Below are 25,848 nucleotides of genomic sequence, written 5' to 3'. Positions count from 1 at the left end.
TGTCAGTGACATGAGCACATGTATGAATGTTTGCAAGATAGGGCCTTAGCTAAGTTACTAATTTTTAACTAAGTACTCCACAGTTATTACATAATTTTAGATGTGGAGTACAGGCAATACTTATTTATAAATATTTAAGGATATGTTCTATATCATTTATTTGTGCTTAAAGAGAGAATAAGGCCCTTTTAAAAAACATGGGCATCTACCTACTTAAACTAATTTTTTTGCTCTACATGATTGCAGTAAATAACTTTGAGTAACTGAAGCCCAACCCTAATTCTGCTGAGGTCAGTGGGTATAGAGTTGGGCTCCTAGTTAGGAACGATCAACTATTTAAACTGGATCAGGAACGTTTAAGGCGCTAATGTCATGAATTTTCCTACATTCACCTAGTCTGACCTGTACCAACAGGTCAGATTTAAATTGGTTTTATAATTTGGTGAATTCTTCTTAAAAATATCTATTAAGTGCAAATGAAAAGTGGACCCTACTATGTTTCCACTGAATTCAGTGATAACACTCTAAATAGTATTTGCAGACAGCTCACACCCTTTAAAAGAACTAGAGTCCACTGAAGAAATAAATGCTTCAGCATGACAAAGTCATTCTGTGTCCCAAGCAGCAAAGCATAAATTTTAAGTTTTTGGGGCTTTTTACACTTGATCAAGTAACTGTGGTGTACATGAAGCATTAGTGCATAATATGGAAATAGCCTTTGTGTCATCACATATGAGGCAGTGATATTTACCATTCCTAGTCTGTTTTCAATTGCATTTTAATCTCATTCTTTAACACTTGTTCCCTTTCGCCTTCCTTCTGCTGATTAGATTACTCCATCTCCCTGTGAGTAAAATGTCAGTTTGCCTATACACTGCATATGAAGGTATTTATGTAGTATGGGTAGACATACCTGTGTTATTTTTAATCTAGCTAATATGATAATGATAGTGTAGGCTTAGTGGCACAGGTTTTAGCATGGGCTAGCAACCTCAGTACATACCCAGGTTATCTCATGGGTTTGTATTTGGGCAGCTAGCCTGTACATTCACATATATACTATTGTGCTACCTAGATTAAGGCAAGCTTGGATATGCCTACCTGTGCTAGTCATACCTTCGCTGACATGGTAGATGTAATTCTTTGATGCAAGTATCCATATTCTCATTTGATTAATATCATAGTACCTCCAGTTTAACATATCAATATGGAATATTTAAACTGCTAAAATTTGCTAAAGAAAAGCTAGTTGTTGCTAGCTAAATTGAAAGAATTTGCTCAGAATGCATATGTTGAATAGTGAACTTTAAAGCATGCTAAATACCGTTTGTGCACTAAAGAGAAAAAGTATTAAATAATGGCAATATGCTTTGAGATTTTGATACTTTCTGATCTTAAAAGGCTTTGGTGTAACTTAACATTTGTCCTCCAGTCAGCTACAGGACAACAGCAATGGCAAAAACGTTGACGATGCAGTTCATAGTTCGGTTTTCCCATCTCACTGTGCAGGTACCTAAAAGATAATTTTAAAAATCAGAAAATAAGCTTCCTCCCCCTGCCTGTTCTGTTAAATTCTATTACATTTCAGTGCAAAAGACCAGAAATTTAGGATTAAAAAAAACCCTTATACTAATTTTTCTGAGGAAATATAACAAGAATTTGTAATCCTGTCCATAAAGATGAATTTACTTTTACCTTTATCTCTTTGGAATACAGAAACTACAATAAAACCCCGATAGTCCGGCATCCACCTGTTTGGCACTCCCGATACTCCGGTATCAAAATGCCAAGCGCTCCTGACCAGCTGATTAAAAAGCCTGTCACTCAGCACATGTGCTGGTTGTAACCAGAGGGAGTATAAGGTGGGGGGGGGGAGTGGGATCGTGTTACAGTATGGAGAAGAGCATTTTGCTTCAGCGAAGAGGAAAGGGGAGGGAAGGGCAGAGGAGGATCAGGTTACAGTATGGAGAAGACAGGAAGAGGAAAGGGGAGGGAGAGGGAGGGAGATTGTGTCCTAGCCAGCTGTTAAACCGTGCAGCTGTACCTGACCTCCTGATTCTCCGGCAAACCTGATAATCTGGCACCACCTAGGTTCAAAAAGTGCCAGATTATCGGAGGTCTACTGTAATACCATCAAAATAGCATCAAACTTACACATACTACTATTTACTAAAACTTAGTTATAAATAAATAAAATCACCAATATAATAAATTAAGTTCTAGCTAATGTTCCTGTTTCTCTGTTACAGAGCTTCTGCATCTTTCTGTTTGTTAACTAAAATAGCTTTTCCTACAACTTTTTATTCTGCAACTAAAAAGCAGAGATATGTACATTGCTGTGGAGTGTAAGAATTGAGTAAAAAGCTTTGAGTAATGACTTCTTTCTGTCCCCATGAACTATTAATTTTCCTGATGCCAGAAAATCATTTCTTGCTCTCCCAAGTCAATTATTATATAGTCTTTGATAATTACTTAAGCTCAATCCCTGTGACTGTACCAGGTAGGAAGAGAAGATTGGCTAAGAATTAGTTTTTAAATAAACTAATTTAAGAAATAGTTCTTTGTACCTTGCCAACAATGAATTTCCCCTCCCTTCATGTTCAGCCATTGAACCAATATATTCAAATCCTTTTATGTACCTTTTGACTCTTTTGCATCTAAAAGAATCTTCAATGGCACAATAAGAATAGAACATACTACGCTTACAACATTAATAACATAAATAAGATTTTAACATAATGGGAAATGAGCAAAAAGCAGCTGCTCTGACACTGAAAAGTCAACTACATATGTATACACACACACACAAAACTCTGATCTGAATGTACTTAATTAGAACTGATTTTCTAAATAATGCCTCAACTCAGTCTTGTGAGCTAAATGCAGTCTTTTAACCTTTTTACAGCAGAATCCTGTTGCCTCTTTTTAGTCCTTTCTAGAGTACCTGAGGAACTGAACCTTGGTAAGCGTGAAAGCATTCTAAGAATTTTATACCCCACTGTGAACTGAAATAGAGGAACTTGAAAATAATGCAGAAGAATGAAATAAAGGAACATGGCAACTGAAAAGAAATAAAAGCTATTATAACATTAGTCAAACTATTTCTGCTTTAGCTAAAAAAAAAAAAGCCAATTCTTTATTCATGCCAACTTCTCCATTAGAGTAGGGTAGTCCATTTATTACAAGCAGGCAGACATTCAGGCTTGCAAACTTGCATTTATAGCACATGCTATTAATTAAGTCAGTGTCCTATAACTGAGGATCTTCTCTGGAGACTAATTTGCACAATCTTTCTTTCATATTGGAGACAGCTCCACTGGTGTTGTTAATTTTGTCATACTGTGTGTATGCAGGCACTCAGTGTTCTCTAGCCACCTACTGTTCATTCAATTCTGCTTGCATCTGTTGAAAATGCAAACAAGGCTTCCAGTTCTGGAGTTGGTGCCTTTTTGTAATCAGTCCTTCACACTGTCAAAAATACTATTTGCAACAGCTTAACTACAGGTAGCACTTCAATGTCTTATTTGGCTTGAACCTTGATGAGGGAAACTTACCGTCAGTCGTGGTATCCCAAAAGCATGAGCTTGCTGTGTGAAGACCAGCTCCACTCTTCTGCATCACTGCACAGGTCACTGAAAGACAGATTAATAAAATCAGTATTTTCATTAATAAAACAAAAGCCTGATGAATATGCAGACTTGAGTGAAACTACAATGAAAAATATAATTGGAAGCTTTGAAACAGTTAAAATGACACATGCATTTAGTGACAAAACAAAAATGACAGCCTCTTCCCTCTAGATATTTTTATCACACTGTTTACAAACTTGAATTTTACTGACCTACAAGCCTTCATTTACCTATTAAGTAGGTCTCAAAACAAGGAAAGTTTCAGGCTCATTCACACAGTTGCTACCCTATTTATTCTACACATGCTAGTTCTGAGAGCTAGCATGAGTATGTATACATAAAAGGAACTACACACCTAGCTCACAGTATAGACATAACTCTGCAGGGGTAGGCATTAAGGGTACATCTAGACTACAGGCTTTTGACGACGAAGTTTTGTCAACAGATACTGTCAACAAAGCTTCTGTCGACAAAGCCAGCCGCTTTGTCGACATGACAGTGTAGATGCAAAGGACAGTGTCGATGCAATAACACCTTCTATCGACAGAACTCTGTCGACAAAAGGCATTACAGGCAGTCCCCGAGTTACGTGGATCCGACTTATGTCGGATCCGCACTTACGAACGGGGCTCTCTCGCCCCGGAGCTCGCAGGCAGCGGGACCGCCCAGAGCGCAGCGGTCCCGCCACCTCGACCTCCGGGTCAAGAAAAGCTTCTCTGGGTGCCCCTAGTCTGCTGGGGACCGTCTCCAGCAGACCAGGGACACCCGGAGCAAAGCCAGGGAGGCGGAGGGGTCCCACGCCTCTGAGGCTTTGCTGTGGCAAAGCCTCAGAGGCGCGGGACTCCGCTGCTGCTGCGGCTTTGCTCCCGGTGTCCCTGGTCTGCTGGAGACGATCCCCAGCAGACCAGGGACACCCGGAGCAAAGTGGCAGCGGCAGCGGAGTCCCGCGCATCTGACGCTTTGCCAGAGCAAAGCCTCAGTGGTGCGTCACCACGCCGCTGCTGCCGCTTTGCTCCAGGTGTCTCTGGTCTGCTGGGGACCGTTTCCAGCAGACCAGGGACACCCGGAGCAAAGCCGGGGAGGCGGAGGGGTCCCGCGCCTCTGGGCTTTGCTCTGGCAAAGCCTCAGAGGCGCGGGACTCCGCTGCTGCGGCTTTGCTCCCCGTGTCCCTGGTCTGCTGGGAGAGGGGGGCGCAGCTAGTGCTCCCCCCCAGCAGACCAGGGAGATGCGGAGCAAAGCCCCAGGCCTGTGGTAGAGCAGGTGGGGCACTGCCGGTTGGTCCCGCAGCACTGCTCCTTGGCGCTACTGGACCAACCCAGCAGCACCCCAGCTGCTCTGCCCCAGGCGTCCCCAAGTCAGCCGCTGCTGAAACTCACCAGTGGCTGACTACAGGAAGCCCCTGCCCTGGGCTTCCTGGAATCAGCCGCTGATCAGTTTCAGCAGCAGCTGACTTGGGGATGCCTGGGATTCTTAAGTTGAATCTGTATGTAAGTCAGAACTGGCATCCAGATTCAGCCACTGTTGAAACTGATCAGTTTCAGCAGCGGCTGAATCTGGACGCCAGTTCCGACTTACACACAGATTCAACTTAAGAACAAACCTACAGTCCCTAACTTGTACGTAACCCGGGGACTGCCTGTATTCCTCGTAGAATGAGGTTTACCGTCGTCGACAAAACTGCTGAGTTCTGTCGACGTTATGAGGCTGCCTCCCCAACCTCCAAGTCAAAGATAGGGGATGCGCGAGTCCTGAGCATGCTCCGAGTTCTTGTATGTCTTTATGCTGTTATCACTGCTGGATTGGTAAATATCACTTAAATATATTAATTATTGGTTTAGTTAATAGTTGAATTGTGTTAATATCACTGTGTAATTCCGTAGAGTGTAACTGAGTCCTATTAATTACACTGTGTAAATTGTATAATCTTGTGTTGTGCAATAGTGTTGTATTTAGGCCAAGTATAAGTGTTTGAAATAAAAACCCAGGAGTTGTTAAGCTGTAGAAGTAAATCAATAACTACCTCCACCAGCTGCCCAAAAACAACAAGAGGGACTGGCTGTGGGCGGAGTTATTATTATTACATTGGCTTTGTTTTTTGTATTTTTTGCTTGCATGCTGCACTGCCTCAAGCGAATTAGAGACAGTAATTTGATATAATTGAACTGTAATTACAGAGTTTGTAACCAGTTAAGTGCAGTTTAGTTCAGGTTTTCCCCCTTGAAAAAGCATTAGGCAATTGATTGTTTAAAACTCTTTTTTAAAAGTCATTTGGTTTTAATAAAAGAATCATTCTGTTTAATAAAAAATCATTTGTTTCACCATTATCCGGTAGTTTTCACTGGGTAGTCGGCTTTAAACCCTTGGAGCTCCCACCACATTGCTGAACCAAGTTGCGACAAACTGTACAAGGCAAAGTATGAATACTGGTACTTACCAATATATTTGTATGTTTTTCCCAGTTTTACCAGATGTGTTAAAGATTGTTCCACTATAGTTGCAGTCCACTGATTGACTTTGTTGTGATTGTAATCGACCTTGCCCAAAATTCCTTCTATGCACTGAAAATAGAGAAATCAATTGCACTAATAATACATCAATAAGAAATGTCTCAAAACAAGTCCTATTTAATAGACTAACTCTACTATAGGGAACTCGAAAAACGTGCTAAACAATCCCAGAATATTTGCAAGGCAAGCATCGTAAAATAATTTGTAATTTAGCTCACTGCATGCTGAATTGGGAAATAAAAAAGTATATAAATTCTGCATCCATAGATGCCATAGCTTGTGGTTGCCTGGAATGCTGAGGTGTCACTGCTTGAGCACTGCAGCTCCTAAGTGCTACTGGAACATTTAAAAAAACCTAAACTTTCAGTGAAGGAGTATATCTAATGGAAACAATATACATTGGTTTAACCCAACAGTATAAACCTAAAATAGTAAGAAATGTGCTGTATTCTCCATGTAAATGTAATCCCTTCTAATTCTAATTAAATCACAGACTCTCTCAAAAAGAAATTCATCCAATTGAATTCATATGCTGAAACAAAATATATCAAACAATCTCAAATTGTAAAGAAATTAAGAGCTGTAGGTTTCTATTTATTACTGTTTTATGAATGTTTATTCAAAAGAAATATGCAAAGTGTCTTGTCTTACTAGATCTGCATTAATGCTAGACAACAGTATGGTAATGTTAGCTACATTTTTTAAATGGGGAATGGATGCTTAGTTTAATACCCAGTAGCAGATGCAAAAAATGTGTGCAGTATATGCCTTTCCCTTAAAAGTCTAATTGTGTAAAGAGCTGAACTGTGTCTGACATTGTTTTTATGCATACTGGAACAGTTTTTGAAATGTGCAGTTTGACAGGATGTGCAGAGAAGGACCTGCAGGCTCCAAAGTCCTTCTGGAATCTCCTACAGAACTTCACATGGCCAGTAAACAATAGACTCTGCATTAGTCAGTTACTGGTTGCCATGATGTTGCATTTAAAAAATTATATTACAGACTATTCATTGTAGCCTACTCTGCCTTTGTAGAAAAAACATAAAAATCTGTTTTCAAAACTTATTCCAAAATTACATGCATATTTATTTATTAAATATATGTAAAAAGCTTGAAAGTATCATTGAAAGTGACCTGTCACTCTTTATAAATATTGTATTTCATTCAAGACACTAAAATTGTTAAAAACATAGCCTACCTCCTTAACGATGTTGTGAGCTTCCTCAGCATTGAAGATCATCTACAATTTAAAAGTATAATCAGTTACTTATAGCATTTAATATTACTTGGAGAATAAAAGAAAACCTTGATATGGTTTTCCTTACCTTAACTAGAAAAGGCATAAACTATGCACCATATTAAGTTAAATTATATTTTAAACATGACCTAGATCAAAATAGTTTTAAAAAATAGTTATACATTCTCCACCATAATACAGCTGCCATCTTGCATGAATCCCTGTGCTACAACCCCCTCAAAAAGAGAGGCTTTAAAAAGCTGAGGCCTGGATGCCAGGAACCAACATTTTCCCCTATTCTAAAAGATTCTCATACCATAACTCTAGGCATGTCTTACACATCATCATGAATATTTACCAGAACAAAACCGAACTGAATTCCTGTCACAGGGATCCCAATCCCACTGAAATTAGAATTCCTATTGATAAATTTTAGCAAACTATAAAACAGTGGATTGCAATCGTAGTTCAGGATGTTCAAAATTGTGTAACAGGGTAACCACGTAACGGGGGAGCAGGCAGATCCGGTGCTTATGAGGAGCCAGCTTTTAAACTAGCTCTTCCAAGGCACCAGCTCCCATTCCCCCCCTTGCTGCTTCTGATACAGAGGCAGCAAGGGGAGGGGGAATGAATGTAGTTGACAAGATTAACTGATAAATCCAGGCTTATTGATTAATCGTGTCCCTAGCCCACAGCGAAGGCATCTCTGGGCAGCCCTTGCCAACCCAGCTCCCATGAAGGTAGCTTTGCTGCCCTATCATGGCGAATCTGTCTCCCCAGAGCCAGCTGAGTGTAACCCAGACCATTAACTTATAAGTATCAGATTATCAATTAAACGATTATTCGGTTATACTCTAACATCTCTAATCCTAGTACAACAGCTGGGTTTCCTTAGAATTCCAAGTCACTTAATCAGAATTTTGTTTTCATTTAAATCACCAAGCTTCTCTGTGGTTGTTTCCTGCCCTCCCTTCTCATCTTTTCCTAAGTTTTCTCTCTGTTGCCTTCCCTCCATTAGTTTATTCCACATTATTTTCTCCCTCCACTCTCCTACATTCTTTACCTAGTACATAACACTTGGATATTGGGCGCTGTACAAAAAATAGACAAAAAGGTGCACAAGCAGAATACCCAATGAGAACATAGTCATTTCCATTTTCACTTTGTTCTAATGGTTCCTAGAAGTGGAGCAGCATGGTTGACTAGCCAGAGTTTTTCAACCAGTGGTACGAGTACCCTTAAGGGTACTCAAGAGAAGTCTGGGGGGTACGTCAACACAATTGGAATTTGGAGAAAACTGAATTTTTAAGTTTTACAGCGTTGTATTATTTTTGTACTTTTTACACACAGCCCACGCAGCTACAATTAAGTTGTTTAATCAAATGTGTCGCAATGGTAGAAAAAAACCTGTGTGTCTGAAAACTGTAAGTACTGGGGAGTACTTACCTTTTTGGGTTTTTTTTTAAAGGGGTTCTTTATTAAAAGAAGGTTGAGGAACACTGGACTGCAATAGCAGTTCCCAACCACCAAACTGGGAGGTACACGGCTCTTGCCCTGCCTCTCAGCCAACCAACACTGGGAAAGGGCAGTCAGCAACACATGGCGAGGTGAAGGGGGCAGAGCAGGCACCAGGGATTCTAGAGGCTGAGCTAGTAGTGAGGGTGGGGGGTTATGGGGTTAGGGCTGGCATTGGGGGGGCTCTAGGAATGGGGCTAGTATTGGGGACTGGCACTGGGAGAATTGGTTGTAGTGCGGCTCTGGAAACAGGAGACTGGTACTGGGGAGGCTGGTGGGGGGGGCTCTAAGGGGCGGGGGGATGACACTGAGGTGTTTGGGATAGGGAGCTGGCATTGGGGGCTCTGAGGGTGGAAGCCTGGCACTGGAGGGGTTAGGTGCAGGGGTTCTGGAGTCAGTGACTGGCGCTGGGGATAGGGGAGGGGTGAGGGGCTCTAGGTCTTAGGGCTGGCACTGGGGGCTCTGTGGGCTGCGCTTTTGGCAGACTGGTAATGTGTTTTATTTGCATATATACATATTAATCATGTGCATAGTTAATATGCAACTAAAATGTTACCGGTCCATCAAAAGTTTATGAATGGGATTGCAGGTCCACAATATCAAAAAGGTTGGGAACACTGGACTAAACTAAATCTGATTAGTTTAATTCTACTCTGGCTGGGGAACAGCAAGGCAAAATGAAATAAACACGATTTATTGATTTATTTACTGTTCTTAGAATAGATCCAGAAGCTTTTTGAATTTCTTGTTAAAAAAAAAAACTCTGTCATATGTTATGGGATTACCAACTTGATGTAAATACCAACAGATAAATAAACCTGTAGGATTTCTAAAGGTTATTTTAACAGTATACCCCAGGAAGATCATCCCTTAATTCTTAAAAGGCCATATCCTGACATTGGTGTTATGCAGGTGGATCCCTGCTACTGCTATCAATAGGGCATTGTGCAAGCAGATCCAATTGTGGGAATTAGCTTTAAATCAACAACTCCTTCTAAAGCCATTTTGCCATGTTCAACTTTTCTGCACTCTTTCAAAGCTCAAAATTCTCATAAGACTAAGGATGTTTACATTAGATTATTTTAGTAATTGAGTAGCTGATAGAATTTTTAAGCCAGCTTCCCCCCCAGCACTGGTTCCTGCTTCACATCTCCTTGCTGCCTCTGAGATAGAGGCGGCAAGGGGGGGGGGAGGAGGGGGAACAGAATGTGAGTAGTTGACTCAACTACTCAATAAGCCTAGGCTAAGCCATCCTACCTAAAACTATGACTATATTCTTTTTTTTTTTTTTAAACACAGGAAGACTGAGAGGAAATAAACCAGTTGTATGGAGTCATTCAAAGTAAACTTCATAAACAGAACCTTCTGCACTTGTTTGCCCATCCCACTCAGCATGCCTTTTCCACAGAGAGGTTGAAGTCTTCCTGCAGATAATTTGTTCATACCTTTTTCTCCAGCAACTGGTAAATTTATGTTCTTTGGCGCATAAGTGTATTTAGCTCTGCTTCAAATCCTTGCCTGCTCAGAACCAAGGGAGCTGCATGGAGCAACTGCCGGTACAATCTGACTAACTGCAACTCCCACCTCTGCTAGACTCCAGGCTTCTTCCCAGCCTCATCTTAATATGAACCTTTCCCTCAGTAGACATTAAGGATGTTAAAGAATAGTTGACTACCCCTTCTCCCCCTGCCTCTATCAAGGAGGAATGTGGAAGTGCCTATCGACTAGCCAAGTAGTTGATGGAAATTCCATTAACTACTCAACTAGTAAATTAACCACAATTTAACATCTTTAGTAGACACGGAAGTACAGTAATTCCTCATTTAGCACAGTAGCTACGTTTCAGAAAATGATCGTGCTAAGTGCAAACGTGTTATGCAGGGTCAATTTTCCCATTGAAAATAATGGAAAAGATGGGGGTTGTGTTTCAAGCGCACGTGCACTCGCAGCTCCAGCCTGCACTTGTTAGCAGCTGGGACCAGGACATAAGGTTGGGGGAGAAAGCGGACTGTGTTATAGCAGGGAGGGGAGGTGTTTGGCTCTGGAGAAGGGAAGGGAAGGACAGGGGAGGGGGCTTGCAGCTGGAGGCTGGATTTCCCCAGCTGGCTGGTCACCAGCAGCTGCATGGGGCTTCCTCTGCCTCCTTACAAAGTGGCGGAGGTTTGCCGCTCGCCATGCAGTTCCCTGGTGACCCCCTCTGGTCAGATGCCTTGCGTCCGGCCGGAGGGGGTTACCGGGGAACGGCATGGCGAGTGGCAAACCTGTGCCGCTTTGTAAGGAGGCAGAGGAAGCTCCTCCCCGGTCAGATGCCTTGCATCTGGCCAGAGGGGGTCACCGGGGAAGGGCGCTGGAGCAGAGGCAGGGGAAGCCTCGCACAGCTGCCAGCCACCAGCCGGCCCTAGAGAAATCGTGTTGCTGCGGGGACGGGGTCATATTGTTTGAAAAATGTTCCCTAAAAAAAAAAAAATAATGGTGCTATCACGAAAGCATGTTACTTGGGAAGGTGTTCAATGAGGAATCCCTGCACTAGTCACTCCTTCTCCGAACACGAGACCTGGGGGTGGGGTCATGTAATGAAATGAACAAGAAACAGAATTAAAAACAAGAGGCGGCGTCTCTTCACTCTGCATAGTCAGCATGGGGGGGGGGGGGGCTCTGCCACAGGATGCTCTGGGGGCCAAGTCTAGAGCAGGGAGCACGCAGGCAGGAAGCCAGACCGCCCGGCGGGCCAGTGCTCCACGGGGGAGCGGGGCGGGAGGGCGCTTGTGGGCGGCTGGGAATGGGCGCGGGGAGGGACCGGGGCGATTCCCCGGGGGGCGCTGCCAGGCCCCTGCGCTCTCCCCCAGCCTGGCTGCCCCGGGCGCTCAGCCCAGGAAGGACGCGGCTGAAAGGCCCCGCGCCGGGGGGGGGCCGATCAGTAACCGCCGCCCCCGCGCTCCCACCTCGTCGTTGTGGGGGTGAAACTCCTCCATGGCCCGGCTCCGGCAGCGGCTCTGGGCGCGGCTCCGCCTCCTCCCCCGGCCCGGCCGCCTGCGGGCCTCCCGCGGCAGCGCCCCCTGGCGGGCGCCGGAGGCAGAGCACCGGGCGGGCTGCCGATGGGGACACGCGAGGGGGCGGGGGTGGCTCAGGAGAGTTGTCGGGGCCGCTGCTGCCTCCCGCCTCCCGCCCCTGAACGGGCAGCTCCGCGGGGAACGCGCCCGCCTCTGCTGCCTGGCGCCGCCGCGTGTCAGCCTGTAAAAGGGGCAAATGGGCGAGTCCCCCTCCCCCCGCGGGCAGTGAAGGCTGGGAAGGGCTTGTGAAGTTGCTGTATTTCCTGTTCTGATTGTATCTCTATGACTATAATGGCTGTGTCCTGACTCAGGGTTTTTTTCGAAAAAACGTCACCTGCGTCTAGACTGCAGCCGCGTTCTTTCGAAATTAAATCGAAAGAACGCGGCTTTTCTTTCAACGGCGGTAAACCTAATTCCACGAGGAAGAACGCCTTCTTTCGAAAGTGCTCTTTCGAAAGAAGGCGTTCTTGAAAGCAAACAGGCTTTTTAGAAAGAGAGCATCCAGACTCACTGGGTGCTTTCTTTCGAAAAAGCGGCTTGCTTTTTCGAAATTCCGCGTGCAGTCTAGACGCTCTCTTTTGAAAGAGGCTTGCAGTCTAGACATAGCCTCTGAGGCATTCCAAGCCTGGCTTCCCCGCCTTTGCTAGGGAACTCCTGAGATTTCAGATGCGCGCTGTGGCCAGGGGGCCGGTGATCTACAAACCACCGGCAAACTGGCTCCTCTTCCTGGCTCCACCGTGCTAGAGCTGTGTCATTTGGGACAACTCTTTATATTCTCTGTGCTTAAACCTTCCCTCGTGGAAACTGCAGCCGAGGCTCGGACACCTTTGTTAAATCACTTTGCGATCTGGTGGTGAACACTGCGGTATAAATTATCTAAGTATGAGCTTTTGGGACTGCCATAGTGGGATCTTCAGAGATGGGCTTTCCCCACTTAAATATCTTAAACAGCTGGAGGAAAAAAAATCTTTTGCCCTCTGTTGCTCATTTTTCCTCTTGGAACCTCATAATCTCTTTCATTTGTTATTCATAAACAGAGTTTTAGGGTAGGTAAAACCCTGGATATTTAGTGTTTAAGAGTGATAAGAATCATGTCATATATCAGCATACAAATCTATGGCTACGACTACATTGGCAAATTTTGCGCAAATATTTTTAATGTAAGAGTTTTTGCGTTAAAGTATTTGCGCAAGAGAGTGTCTACACTGGCATGTGCTTTTGCGCAAAAGCATCCATGCCACTATAGACGCTCTCTTGCGCAAGAAAGCTCTGATGGCCATTTTAGCCATCGGGCTTTCTTGCGCAAGAAATTTATGTTACCTGTCTACACTGGCCTCTTGCGCAAGAACAGTTGCACAAGAGGGCTTTTTCCTGCGCGGGAGCATCATAATTCTTGCGCAAGAAGCACTGATTTCACACATTAGAATGTCAGTGTTCTTGCGCAAGAACTCTCCGCCAGTGTAGACAGGTAGCATGTTTTTGCGCAAAAGTGCCTGCTTTTGCGCAAAATCATGCCAATGTAGACACTGCCTATGAGTATACCTCTGCGCTGCAGTGCTGTTTCAGGATATACCAGAGTATCCTGAAATAGCTATCCCACATCTTCACAGCATTATTTTGGGCTTGCTATTCTGACATCTCTGTAAACCTCATTCTACAAGGAGTAAGGGACATTTCGGAATAGTGCTTAATTTAATGATGAAGTAAGCTATTTCAAAATAGCATCAAAATAAGCAATTGTATAGCTCAAATTGAGTATTTTATTTTGAGTTATGGTTCAGTGTAGATGCACCCTATGAAACCCGTTCCTCGTTTCAGTTTACCTTTAGTAGTACTCTGTGTTCTCTGTAGTGACCCTTGTTGGTTCTCGGTTAGTGGCAGGAGTCCCAGAGGCTTAAAGCCAAATATCCAGTGAAAAATACCGAATGATGGCAAGACGACAAGTTTAATCAAAGATGGAATGATTTATTAAACTGAACAATTTAAAAAGAGCAATTACCCAATATTTTTACAAAACAAACCACAACAATTTTTAAAACTTTACCTAAGTTACAGCTAAGTTAAATATATACACCTTTCAAAAACTGTTTTTTTAAACGTACTGAACACTGACAAATGATAAAGGTACAAGTTACAACTAAGCAATATATTTTCTAACCTGTCTCTTTTAAACCACTTAGCAAACAGTGAGGGTAAATTAAATACTTATAAACTAAGCAACAACAACAGCACAAAGACATACAAGGAATCAGAACAAAAAACAGGACTATGTAGCACTTTAAAGACTAACAAGATGGTTTAATAGGTGATGAGCTTTCGTGGGCCAGACCCACTTCCTCAGATCAAATAGTGGAAGAAAATTGTCACAACCATATATACCAAAGGATACAATTTAAAAATGATACAATTAAAAAAATTGTATCCTTTGGTATATATGGTGCTTGAGATTTCCCCTAGAATTGGGTGACATTTTCTTTTTACTTCTTATCTGGAATGCTTCTATAATTTAGAAGGCATCTTTTGTGGTGCTTCTATAATTTTGAAGGCATCTTTTGTGGTGCTGTATGATTGACTATGACCATTTATATATTTGATTTTATGTTATATAATTGCAACAAATCTTATACAAAATATGTATGTAAGATATCAATGGAAAAGCTACAGTCTATCAAATATAATTATCCTGGGTAAATCCAGGTATCATCTTTGTATCTAAAGTTATGAATATTGGGAATGAACTTGTAACATATACACGGCTACACTGCTGTGGGTTTTTTTTGTTTTTTTTTGCGGAAGAGGATATGCAAATCGTGCTTGCATTTGAATATCTCCTTTTGATTCTTTTTGAGGAAGAGGTTTTATTGATAAAAAGCCTCGTATAGATGGGGCCATTTGACGATTAAAAAACCCTCTTTCACAAGACACCTTATTCCTCAAAAATCAAGGTTTACAGGGTCTTGCGAAAGAGGATTTTTTCCCCCAAGAAATAGCCCCATCTACAAGGAGCTTTTTATCAGAAAAACCTCTTCCACAAAAAGAATGGGAAGATATGCAAATGAGCACGATTTGCATATCCTCTTCCGCAAAAAAAGACAGTGTAGCCATAGCCTCAATGTGCTGCAGTCCTGGGTAACACCTACCAGACAGAATTTACAATGGTACCAGACAGCTATGTATTGATGGGCAATCAAGGGCGCTTTACTCTCACAGTCGGCCATAGAAGAAATTCATCCGGCCTAGATAGCTCTTCCTGCCAATTCATTATCCTTTGAGTGGCCACTCTCTGTGAGTTATCAAAGCATGTAAGTGCATGTGATATGCTCATGTGACACTGCACTCCACTTTGGGCCAATAATTTTCCAGGCACCTGAGTCTGAGTTTAGTTTGGGACAACAACATTCCATACACATAAAAGAAGACATAAGAAGATCCTGACATGTCTTCATTTTCTCTGGACTGAATTTGTAACAAGGAAGGTCTGATGACCCCCAATTTATCTGGATAATTCCAGGAAGAGATTTTTGCAAACTATTAGTTTATTCCATTATTGCTATAATCCTGATCTATAAACACTGAAAAATCACGTGTGTATATAATCTATTAATTATTTATAACTCTCTTTTTTATAATTAAACCTTTAGTTTTTAGTTACTAAAGGACTGGCATCAATATGATTATTGGGTAAGGTCTGACTAAGTCTGGTCCCTTGTGATTAGAACAGGGGTGGGCAATAAGTGACCCGTGAGCCAGACATGGTTCACCAGGATTAGCCCCTGGTGCTTTATTTACCTGTGCATCTACAGGCACAGCTGCTTGCTTGCAGCTCCTGTTGGCCATAGTTCACCATTTCTAGACAATGGTAGCTGCGGGAAATAGTGCATGCACTGCTTCCCACAGCTCCCATTGGCCAGGAATAACAATCCGTGGCCAACAGGCACTATGAACTACTGTATCAGCAGAAACACTGGTAAATAAAGCATCTAGAGGCCTGCCAGGAGCTAACTTTGGTGAACTGCATCTGGTCCATGGGCCATTTATTGCCCACCCTACATTGAAAGGACCCTATATTTGATTAAATTTGTTTTCAGTAACCACTCATCATAAAGTCTAGTGTCTGTGTGGTGAGTCAAGGGTTGGAATGCCTAAGAAGGTTGCATTTTTGGCTTCTTTGTTAACCAGTGTGGTGAGACAGAAAGAGAAGTTCACTTTTGTTACTGGCCTGGTATAATCTAATGATAGAATAATGATCAGTTTGGGATGAGTCTACTCTGTTTCTCAGCAGTCTATCCTGAACATTCTCAGCTGTGACCCACTGAGGCATGGTAAGATCTTCCAAGACATTTCAGTGAGGCATTTACAATCTCACTTTAAAAATAACAAAGGCCATTTATTTTTATCTCGGGTAGGGAGCACAGTCATTCTGTAAATGAGATGCTTCCTCATGGGAGCAATATTTTTTCCCGTCTGCTTCAAGATGAATTTATCTGCATGACCCTACCATGCATCTGATGCAAAGTCACCATTTTACAGACAAGTATTAAAAGTAAATTGCAATGTGATATTCTCTAATTGCTGCATTTAATTGAAAAGGTTAATACTGACTTTTTGTGTTCTTGCACATAACACAATGAATATAAGTTGTATACATAGGAATCTACCACTATCTGTTGTTGTTCAAGACACAGGAAGGGCAAAATATTGCACGGTGGAGCACTAAAGTACAGAGACTTTTCAGTGTTGTTACTTTTGTGATTGATTTATTTTGTTTAGAACACAGAAAGTATTAGCCATTGTAAGATTCTTCTTTTCTTCCCTTACCTCTAATTTGAAATAGATATTTAGGTCTAAAATCAATATTGCAAATCAGGAACTTCTGAGTTCTAATCCTAGTTTAGATTATGTGGTAACCTAATAGGGTTAATATACACCTGCTTGCCAGACAGGGGTGCTTTGTAGATTAATTTTGCATAACACTTTGAAAATATAAAAAAATAAAATGATAATTTGGTATTTTTACTTCAGTCACTTTCTTTGAAGGCTGCTCCCTACTCCAGCACTTCCAGTGCAGAAGGTGGGGACTCTGAAGAGACCTAAAAATATCTTGTGTCTTTAGGCTTCTGCTTAAAAACTCCCCAATGTCACAGAGCAGGAGAAAATTGATCATGAGGAAAAAATGCTTTCTTTAAAACGGATATTGTTATAAGAATGGCCATACTGGGTAAGACCAAAGATCCATCTATCCTAGTATCCTGTCTTTCAACGGTGGCTAATTCAACGTGCCCCAGAGGGAATGAACAGAACAAGATAATCATAAAGGTTTTTGCGCAAAAACCCAGAGCATCCACACCTCAAGTGCGTTTTTGCGCAAGCAAATCTACAGTCAGTTGACAGAACAGAGGGCCTTTTGCGGTGTAGGTATACCTCCTTCTACAAGGCGCATAACTCCTCTTTGCACTACAGCTCTTGCACAAAAAGGCATGTGTGGATACACTGCAGGGGTTTCTTGTGCAAAAAGAGTCTATCCGAAAAAGCACAGATGCTCTGATGGCCATTCTGTGAATAGCAATCAGAACTTTCTTGCACAAGAGTGTTCATGCAATTTGGACATGCTTTTGTGCAAGAAGTTTTTCCAAAAGACTTCTTGAGCAAAAACTCTGTAGTGTAGGTGTAGCCCAAGTGATCCATATCCTGTTACCCATTCCCACCTTCTGACAAACAGGCTACGGACACCACTGCAGTACTCCGCATCCTGGCTAGTAGCCATTGATGGACCAATCCTCCATGAATTTATCTAGCTCTTTTTTAAAACCATTTTATAGTCTTAGATTTCACATCATCCTCTGGCAAGGAGTTCCACTGGCTGACTGTGCATTGTATGAAGAAATGCTTCCTTTGGTTTGTTTTAAATCTGTTACCTATACATTTTATTTGGTGACTTCTAGTTCCTGTGTTATAGGAACAAGTAAATAACTTTTCTTTCATTACTTTCTCCGCACTAGCCGTAATTTTATAGACCTCTATCATATCCCCCTTAGTCACCTCATTTCTAAGATGAAAAGGCCCAGTTTCATTAATATCTCCTCATATGGTAGCTGTTCCATATCCCTAATCATTTTTGTTGCCCTTTTCTGAACTTTTTCCAATTCCAAGATATCTTTTTGAGATGAGTTGACCACCTTCCTGTGCACACAGTATTCAAAATGTGACTGTACCACGGACTTATATAGAGCAATAAAATATTCTCTATCCCTTTTTTAGTGATTCCTAGCAGTCTGTTTGCTTTTTTGACTGCTGCTGCACATTGAAGGGATGTTTTCAGAGAACAATCCACAATGACTTAGATCTCTCTTGAGTGGTAATAGCTAATTTAGTCTCCATCATTTTGTATGTATTGTTGGGATTATATTTTCCAATATGCATTAATTTAAATTTATCAACCTTAAAATTAATTTGCTATTTTGTTGCCTAGTCACCTAGTTTTGTGAGATCCTTTTGAAACTCTTCACAGTCCTCTTTGGATTTAATTATCTTGAGCAGTTTGGTATCATCTGCAAATTTTGCCACTTCACTGTTTACCCCTCTCTCCAGCTAGTTTATGAATATGTTGAACAGGATTGGTCCCAGTCCAGGTCCCTGTGGGACACCACTAGTTACCTCTCTCTATTCTGAAAACTTATCATTTATCTCTATCCTTTGTTTCCTATCTTTTAACCAGTTATTATTCCATGAGAGTACCTTCCTTCTTATCCTATGACAGCTTACTTTGCTTAAGAGCCTTTGCTATGAGAGAGCACAAATGGAAACGTAATAATGGAAAAATAGATGAAGCTATTATAGTTTTTCAACATAATGTATTTCATTTTTCTATTGTATCGCAGCACTTCCTTTTAATGTCCCATGCAATATTTTCTCGGGACTCCATGCTTTCAAGCTATTTCTAGTAAATCAAAATATTAAGAGTTTTATCAAATGAATTGTTACTATGACAGCAAATAGTAACATTCCATCTTGCTGAATTTAAACTAACAGAAGTTTTATGTAAGATATGAGGTGTAAAATATTCCCTCATGAGAAGCATTGCAGAGAAGAAATCAGGAGCGTGAAATGGGGATGTGCCCAAATTCATAAAAGATTTTTGCTGTTTTTTTCTTGGGTGGGGTGTTGTTTTTTGCTTCTGAGTCTTTTTTTCAGGATATAGGAAACTATAAAATGAAAATAGCTTCTAGTTCACCTGTGCTTTTGATTATAATCTCATCTATTTCCAATAGCTGATGCTATTGTTTTTTCCATTGTGTATTTTATTTGTCTCAGAGAGATTTATCTTTAAACTAATTTCAACAGTCAAAATTCTAATAATTGACTAATACTCTCACAAAAAACATGGGTAAATTGAAAAGAAATATTTTGAACCCCTGTTCCATGGTGTATTTGCTTGATCATGCTACTTATTGCTTTATTACACTAGAGGGAACTATAAGCTGGCAAGTGAAGATGAGTAGGCAATATAATTCTGTCAACTTGTAAAAGGAAATGTGAACTGTGCTGAAAGAGATGAAGCAGAAGTAGATCCCTGAACTCACTCTTTTCATGCACCACAGACTTTCTTCATTCAAATATGGAACAGAAATTCATAAATGCAGAGAATATACAGAGCATCTTGAAACTATGCTTATATGAAATCATTCTGGAGATACTGAGTAAATATTTGAAAGGAAGATGACTTTACATATGGGAGTAGTATTAGTCTATAAAGAGTCTATTCTGTTTAAGAGGAGGCAATATAAAGTCAATACTCGTGCTGCTAAAGTATCAAGTGATATTTTTGTATCACTTTTTATTAAAAGTTTGTTATAGTTAAACAATAGAGGTCTACCTTAAACTGCGAGAGACAAAAGGAGTAGAATTCTGGCATTAGTTTGTCTGGCTTTCTTTGCCATGTTTGGGCATGTCCTGCACGTCTAACTCAGCTAGAAGTCTAACGAGACTCCTGCTTGAATAAAGAGTTCAGAGTCTGGCCCATTGTGCATATGTATTGTCAAGAGCTTTTTTTAATATTTAAAGAAAACTGTGGTGGCTTCCTAGATAATTAAATGTTTATGAAATAAGAATTCTTAGTTGAGTCATTGTCGTTATTGCTGTCTCCATAGCTGAAAATGGTCCTTTTAAAGTAGTGGTTCTCAACTTGTTTCAGTCTATGGACAACCAGGCCAATCAAAAAATTTTCGTGGACCACCTCCTTTTTGAGACAAGATAAAAAAGAGCAGACAACGAACATTTTGGTTTGAAATGTATTTCTTACTTACAGATTTTTGGATTCTCTTTTCACTGACAATCTTTTCAGTGTTTGGAGTGGTACTTGATAATGCACAACGAATATCGCTTTCCAATGCAAGCTGATTCCTCTGTTTGGACTTAATATGCAACAAACATGAAAATCCAGTCTCACACATATAAAGTTGATGCAAATGGCAAAAGAAATCTGACTGTGTGTGCTGACAGATTTGAGTAACTCCTGGTCACGCTGGCCCAAAATTTCTCTATGGTAGACTGCTGGTACACGTCTTGAGCCGCTAAATCATTTTTCAGATCCAAGAATTCCTCCTGCAGATCCTCTGGAACACTATTAACATCTATTGTAAATGGATTCCTGATGAAAGATAATCCATCCCTTGTCCTGTCCACCTCCGGAAAGTATCATTGGAATTCATCTCATAGCTTCCGTAAATGATTGAGAATTTGCATCCAAGTGGCTTCCTTTTCCCCAAGCATGGCATCCACATATGGAAATTGAACCAAATTATTGCCTTCGACTCTTACGATCCAGAGTTCCAATTTGTCAAGAAAAGCCTTGATGATGCTTTCATGAGAGAACAGATTTGCACCTTTCCCTTGCAGCTGAAGATTCAGTTTCTTCAAGATTCCAAAAATATCGACAAGATACACAAGTTCTAAATTTGACTGCATCAGCACATTTCAGAATTCCTCTTTTCCTTGAGCCAGGAGAAATAAATCCAATTCCTCTCTCAATTGAAAAACTCTGTTGAGTACATTCCCTGCTGATAACCACTGTACAGAAGTGTGGAACAGCAACACATCAAAGTCAGAACCCATGTCTAGGCAAAATCTTTTGAACAGCCTGGTGTTCAGAGCTGATGATTTGATGTGATTCACCACTTTCACCAACCCTTTGAAAACAGTGTTCAGCTGATCAGGCAATGTTTTTGACATCAAAGCTTCCCTATGAATGAAGCAATGAACTCCGGTTTCACCAGCGTATGGAAGTCCGATCTTGAGCCCAGCATGACAGGTGCACCATCAGTGGTGACACCCACAAAATTTACCCAATCCAGGCCATGTACTTCAAAAAAATTGTTAACAATTTCCATCACATCCTGAGCCTTTGTGGTGGTATGAAGAGTCTTACAAAAAAGAAACTCGTCTTTGAAGTCTCCCTCAACCATGTATCGTGTGAACACCAATAGCTGAGAGCACAATGTGACGTCGGTCGATTCATCCAATTGTATGGCAAACAATGGAGACTTCTTTATTTCATCCACAACTTGTTCACTGATGTTCTGTGATATCTCATTTATCCATCTCGATACTGTGTTGATAGAGACAGATATATCATTCAGCTTCCTTGCTGCTTCCTCGCCAAGGACAAGCCACACCATCTCTTTTGCACAGGGGAGCACAAGTTGCTCTACAATGGTATAAGGCTTCTTGGCCTGTGCAACTTTGTATGCAACAATGTAGGAAGCGCTCACTGCATTGCTTGTCTTCTAGTAGAACACACTTGTTGAGTTGAGGCGCTGCCGTTTCAGACCTGATAACCGCTGCTCAAAATAATCTTCATCCTTTTGCATCAAGTTGGGCTGGCACTTTTCGAGATGGAGTTTCAGCTTAGTCAGCTTCATTGAGTCATTCCCCAAGATTTTGAAACAAATAACACATTGTGGCAAATCCACTCCTCCTTTTTCTTGACAAGTGAAGCCGAATTTGATGTAGTCCTCCGAATACTTGCGCTTGACATTTCTTCCTGCTGTTGCCATTATAAACAAACTACAGCACACCTGTAAAACAGCACATGTAGCACACGACAAACGACACAGCAAACGCTCAGCATGACGGCGGCAGCTACACGGATGCTCAGAACCTCAGATGGAAGTTATTGGCAACACAATGCGGTTGCTTCCTAGGTGACGCTATGGATGACGCGCCACATGCTTGTGAACATGGCATAAAACAGCCTAATGGCAGCGCCTGTTTATGCCATGTGACTTTGGACAATGTTCTTGTGGACCACCAAAAAAGTCACCATGGATCACCAGTTGAGAACCACAGCTTTAAAGAGTACCTTGTACTTGTAGGGCAGTTGTGGGCAACCAGTGGCCTATGGGCTGCTTGCAGCCCACTGGGATTCAATCTGTGACCTGCGGATCCCCTGTCTTCCCCACATCCCCACTCGCATGCTGAAGCACTGGAGCCCTGCTCTTCCTACTTCGCTCCCTCATGCTTCATGCTGGGGCTGGCAGAGAGAGATGCTTCTGCCCTGGCCACAGCAGCTCCATGGTAGAGGGCTCAGCAGGAAGAGGCAGCACTCTATGCATCCACAATGAGTCCCTCTGCAGGGCCTGTTAGACAGCACAATACCCCAGTTACATAGGGCACCCAAAGATTTGGGACACCATTGGCTCTTCATATCCATATGCCTGCCTCTTCCTGTTTCTGTTCTGTGGCTCTGCTTCCTCCAGAGAGGATCTAGTTAACTTAAAAGTGAAAAAGCCTGTCAGGCCCATTCACATGGTAATGAAGCCACTTAACAGGCCTATCAGTTTCTGAATTTACTGTGTTAGTCTACAGCAGTGTTTCCCAAATAGTGCTCCACCTTTTGTTTTTTCGTTTGTTTTTGTTTTGGTGGACCAGTCCCTCTCTCCCACAATCAGTTTTTTTTTAAAGGGTTCTGTGGGCAAATAAAATTGGGAAACACTGGTCTACAGTTCCTTAATTTAAAATTTGTTTTAAAAATATTTCATGAGTGTGTTGCTGAAGATTATAAAATCACATCTCTTAAAAAATCATTGTCCCTCCCCGTCCCTGGCTGCCATGTGGGTCATAGGGGCCGAGCTTAATAGTACTACATAGGGCCCTGTAAATCCTAAGGATGGACCTGGGTAGCTGAGTGGCTGGATGGCTGCACAGCTTAGAGGGAACTTGGAGGGGAGGGAGCTAAAATGGGATCTTGGATAAGTACACTGAATGGATATTCATTAACCCAGACCTGCTTCTACCCTTCCTTGTCATCCTGTCTTGAAGAAGGGGAGAAAGAACTGTAAAGGAGAGAAGGTGCTTAGAGAGAGATTAATGTCTGAAAGAAAAAAGAAAGAACTTGTTATAAAGTTTCCTGGACATCTCAAAAGGTATATTCTGTTCCCCTCTTCATATTGCATATGAAGGCGCAAAGGAACACGGAAACAAGTGTAACTTTAGGGTAGTGTTCCTAACATCAGTGATTTACAGCCCAGAGTTAATTTGTCAGTGAGAGGTGGCAGATATTATAAAAAGCACAGGCCTCATTCACCTGTGCCTGTGTTCAGAGGCATCAGGATCAAATTTCCATATCCCAGCAGGAACATCTCTCTCATTCATCATCAATCGGTAGCAATGGAATGTATAACTAAAACAGTTTTACCCAATCACTTGACAAACAGGAGTTGTCAAGAGATAACATCTCTACTGCATTTTTAAAAATATGTTTTGCTTTTTATTAAAATTCAGTGGATGCTGATTAACAAAATAATGTTGTGCAAATAAATTACCTTGCTTTCACAAGGGAACTGTAAGCATGGTGATAAAAGGGTTAAACAATGGGCTACCTCCAGTGTGTGTTCTGCAAGTCTTTCTGTATTTTAATGATAAGATCAAAAAGAAATTGCTGTGTCTTTGAAAAAAAACAAACCTCAAAAGAGGTATCATTTTACATCAAGTAGGCATTTTGATCTCTTTTAAGGACCATAATTAGCCATTATCACTGGGCAGCTGAGGCAGTTGCAGAATCAACAACAGGTTCATAATTCGGGGCACAACTTCATCAGCTAGTTCTGCATAGAGTGGAACAATTCCAGAGAAATAGTTAGCAGATACACCATTCTTTCCCTGTTGCTGAAGAACAGTGTGCCCACCTGTCTCTTCCTGTACAAACTGGAATTCTCTGATATTTTGGCATCATGAATTTTGCAAGGCTTACATCCATCAAGTGTCCTCTGTGTGATCCATCTCAGACCTATAGTGGTAGAAATCCAGGACCTATTGGGAAGGGGCAAAGAACTGAGAGGTGAGTTTCAGCACCGCTTAGAAAACCTCAGGATTATTTCCAATCTTCCATTATTTCAGAGACATTAGTAACTTTGATTCCATGACTCAGCAGCAACTGCTTCATTGCTGCGTGTTGCTCCAGTAGAGTATCCCTGCTGTGATCTTTGCCACACGAGAGAGCTCTGAGAGGAGTAACAGTCCGCATTCATAACCACCTTAGTGCAAGGGCAAAGCTCTTGTTCATAGGAACAGCTGATTTTTTAAGAGTTGTTTGCCATTGAAATGCAGCTGCCAACTTTACACACCAGAAAGAGAATGTAGATTTGGACTGTCGTCACTGCAGATAGAGACAGCCACAACATTATCCCACTACTAGTAGTGGTTTTAAATGCGGCCAGGTCCACAGCCTCTCCTTCTCTCAGCTCTATTCAGTAACATAAATGGACACAAACCTCTCTACCTATCTTTGCTTCCTTTTCAGTTACTGCTTCGAAGAGCTATGGGTGCTCTTTTTTTCCTTCCTTAGCCTGGAAGCAGGCCAAGCTATCTAGCACTAACCTTCAGAATTCCAGAGCATTCGGCAGCCTACAATGCCAGAAAGTTTCTCTGAAATGAAATTACTAGGTTGTCCCTAGGCAGAGGATGTGAGTCTTTTGTAAGAAGTAAAAAGGGGAGCTGGCTGGGACTTGTAAATAACGCTTAATGCAATGGCCTGCTAGTATAGTATAATAAAGCCTGGTAGTGGTGAAGACAGCCTGGAGTGAGTGTGGTGGTCCACACCTAAGGGTACATTTAGACTACAGGCTTTTGTTGACAGATTCTGTCGACAAAGCTTCTGTCGACAAAGAGCATCTAGATTACAACCAGATTACAAGCCGCTTTGTCGACATGACAGTGTAGATGCAAAGGACAGTGTAGATGCAATAACATCTTCTGTCGACAGAGTTCTGTTGACAAAAGGCGTTATTCTTCGCAGACTGAGGTTTACAGCCGTCGACAAAACTGCTGAGTCCTGTCAATGTTACGTCAACAGAACTCAGCGGCAGTGTAGACGCAGGTATAGTTTTGTCGACAAAAGTCCACTTTTGTCGACAAAACCCTGTAGTCTAGACACACCCTAAGAGAGCAGTGTAAGAGGCTGAGCTGATGCTGCATAATAGTGGAATGTGCCTTTGGCAGATAGGGATGTATCTGTGCAGGCTAGACTTTATGGAGGAGCATAGCCCTATGGTTATAGTTGCTTGCTGTTCTTAGCATAATCTGTGTGATAAATAAGGGTGAAATGTTTGCTCATGGGTGGAGCACAGCGCTTGGGTGCAGAGATCGAGCAGCTGGACACTAGGGCTGTGAGAGGACCCATAGGGCTGTCATTAACATCAGGGAGGCTTTGCAGAACTACTTTGACAATGAGGTGCACTGAAGTCTCTCTCTTTGGGGTTGCTTCCTGCTGCATCCAATTCCTCATTCCAAATAACACATTTCTGTGAAAGAAAGGGCTTTAGCAGCTTGTACCTGGAGCCTGAAGGACTGGTATGGGTTGTGAAAGAGAAAATAAAGTTGTCATATCATTAAGGCTACATCTAGACTGGCATGAT

The 25,848-nt window shown here is 41.8% G+C and overlaps 1 protein-coding gene across 1 annotated transcript; it reads right to left on the bottom strand.

The window, feature by feature from the left end:
• Nucleotides 1–1,279: 1,279 nt before the first annotated feature.
• DYNLT3 (dynein light chain Tctex-type 3) lies at nucleotides 1,280–11,969 on the bottom strand. Its single transcript, XM_075913251.2, has 5 exons — nucleotides 11,831–11,969; nucleotides 7,335–7,376; nucleotides 6,064–6,187; nucleotides 3,555–3,632; nucleotides 1,280–1,513 (listed from the first exon to the last, which is right to left on the bottom strand). The coding sequence occupies exons 1-5, from the start codon at nucleotides 11,858–11,860 to the stop codon at nucleotides 1,437–1,439; spliced, it is 351 nt and encodes a 116-aa protein (XP_075769366.1). The 5' UTR covers nucleotides 11,861–11,969; the 3' UTR covers nucleotides 1,280–1,436.
• Between the last annotated feature and the right edge of the window lie 13,879 nt (nucleotides 11,970–25,848).

This window comes from Pelodiscus sinensis, chromosome 1, assembly GCF_052426305.1.
Source record: "Pelodiscus sinensis isolate ZL-2025 chromosome 1, ASM5242630v1, whole genome shotgun sequence".
NCBI lineage: Eukaryota > Metazoa > Chordata > Testudines > Trionychidae > Pelodiscus > Pelodiscus sinensis.
This window is presented reverse-complemented; position numbering and strand designations above follow the sequence as displayed.

Coding starts and splice junctions, on each gene's coding strand:
- DYNLT3 (XM_075913251.2), bottom strand. CDS start 11,860: ATGGAGGAGTTTCACCCCCACAACGACGAG. Junction 6,188..7,334: donor CTCACAACATCGTTAAGGAG/GTAGGCTATGTT, acceptor CTCTATTTTCAG/TGCATAGAAGGAATTTTGGG. Junction 3,633..6,063: donor AAAAACATACAAATATATTG/GTAAGTACCAGT, acceptor TCTGTCTTTCAG/TGACCTGTGCAGTGATGCAG.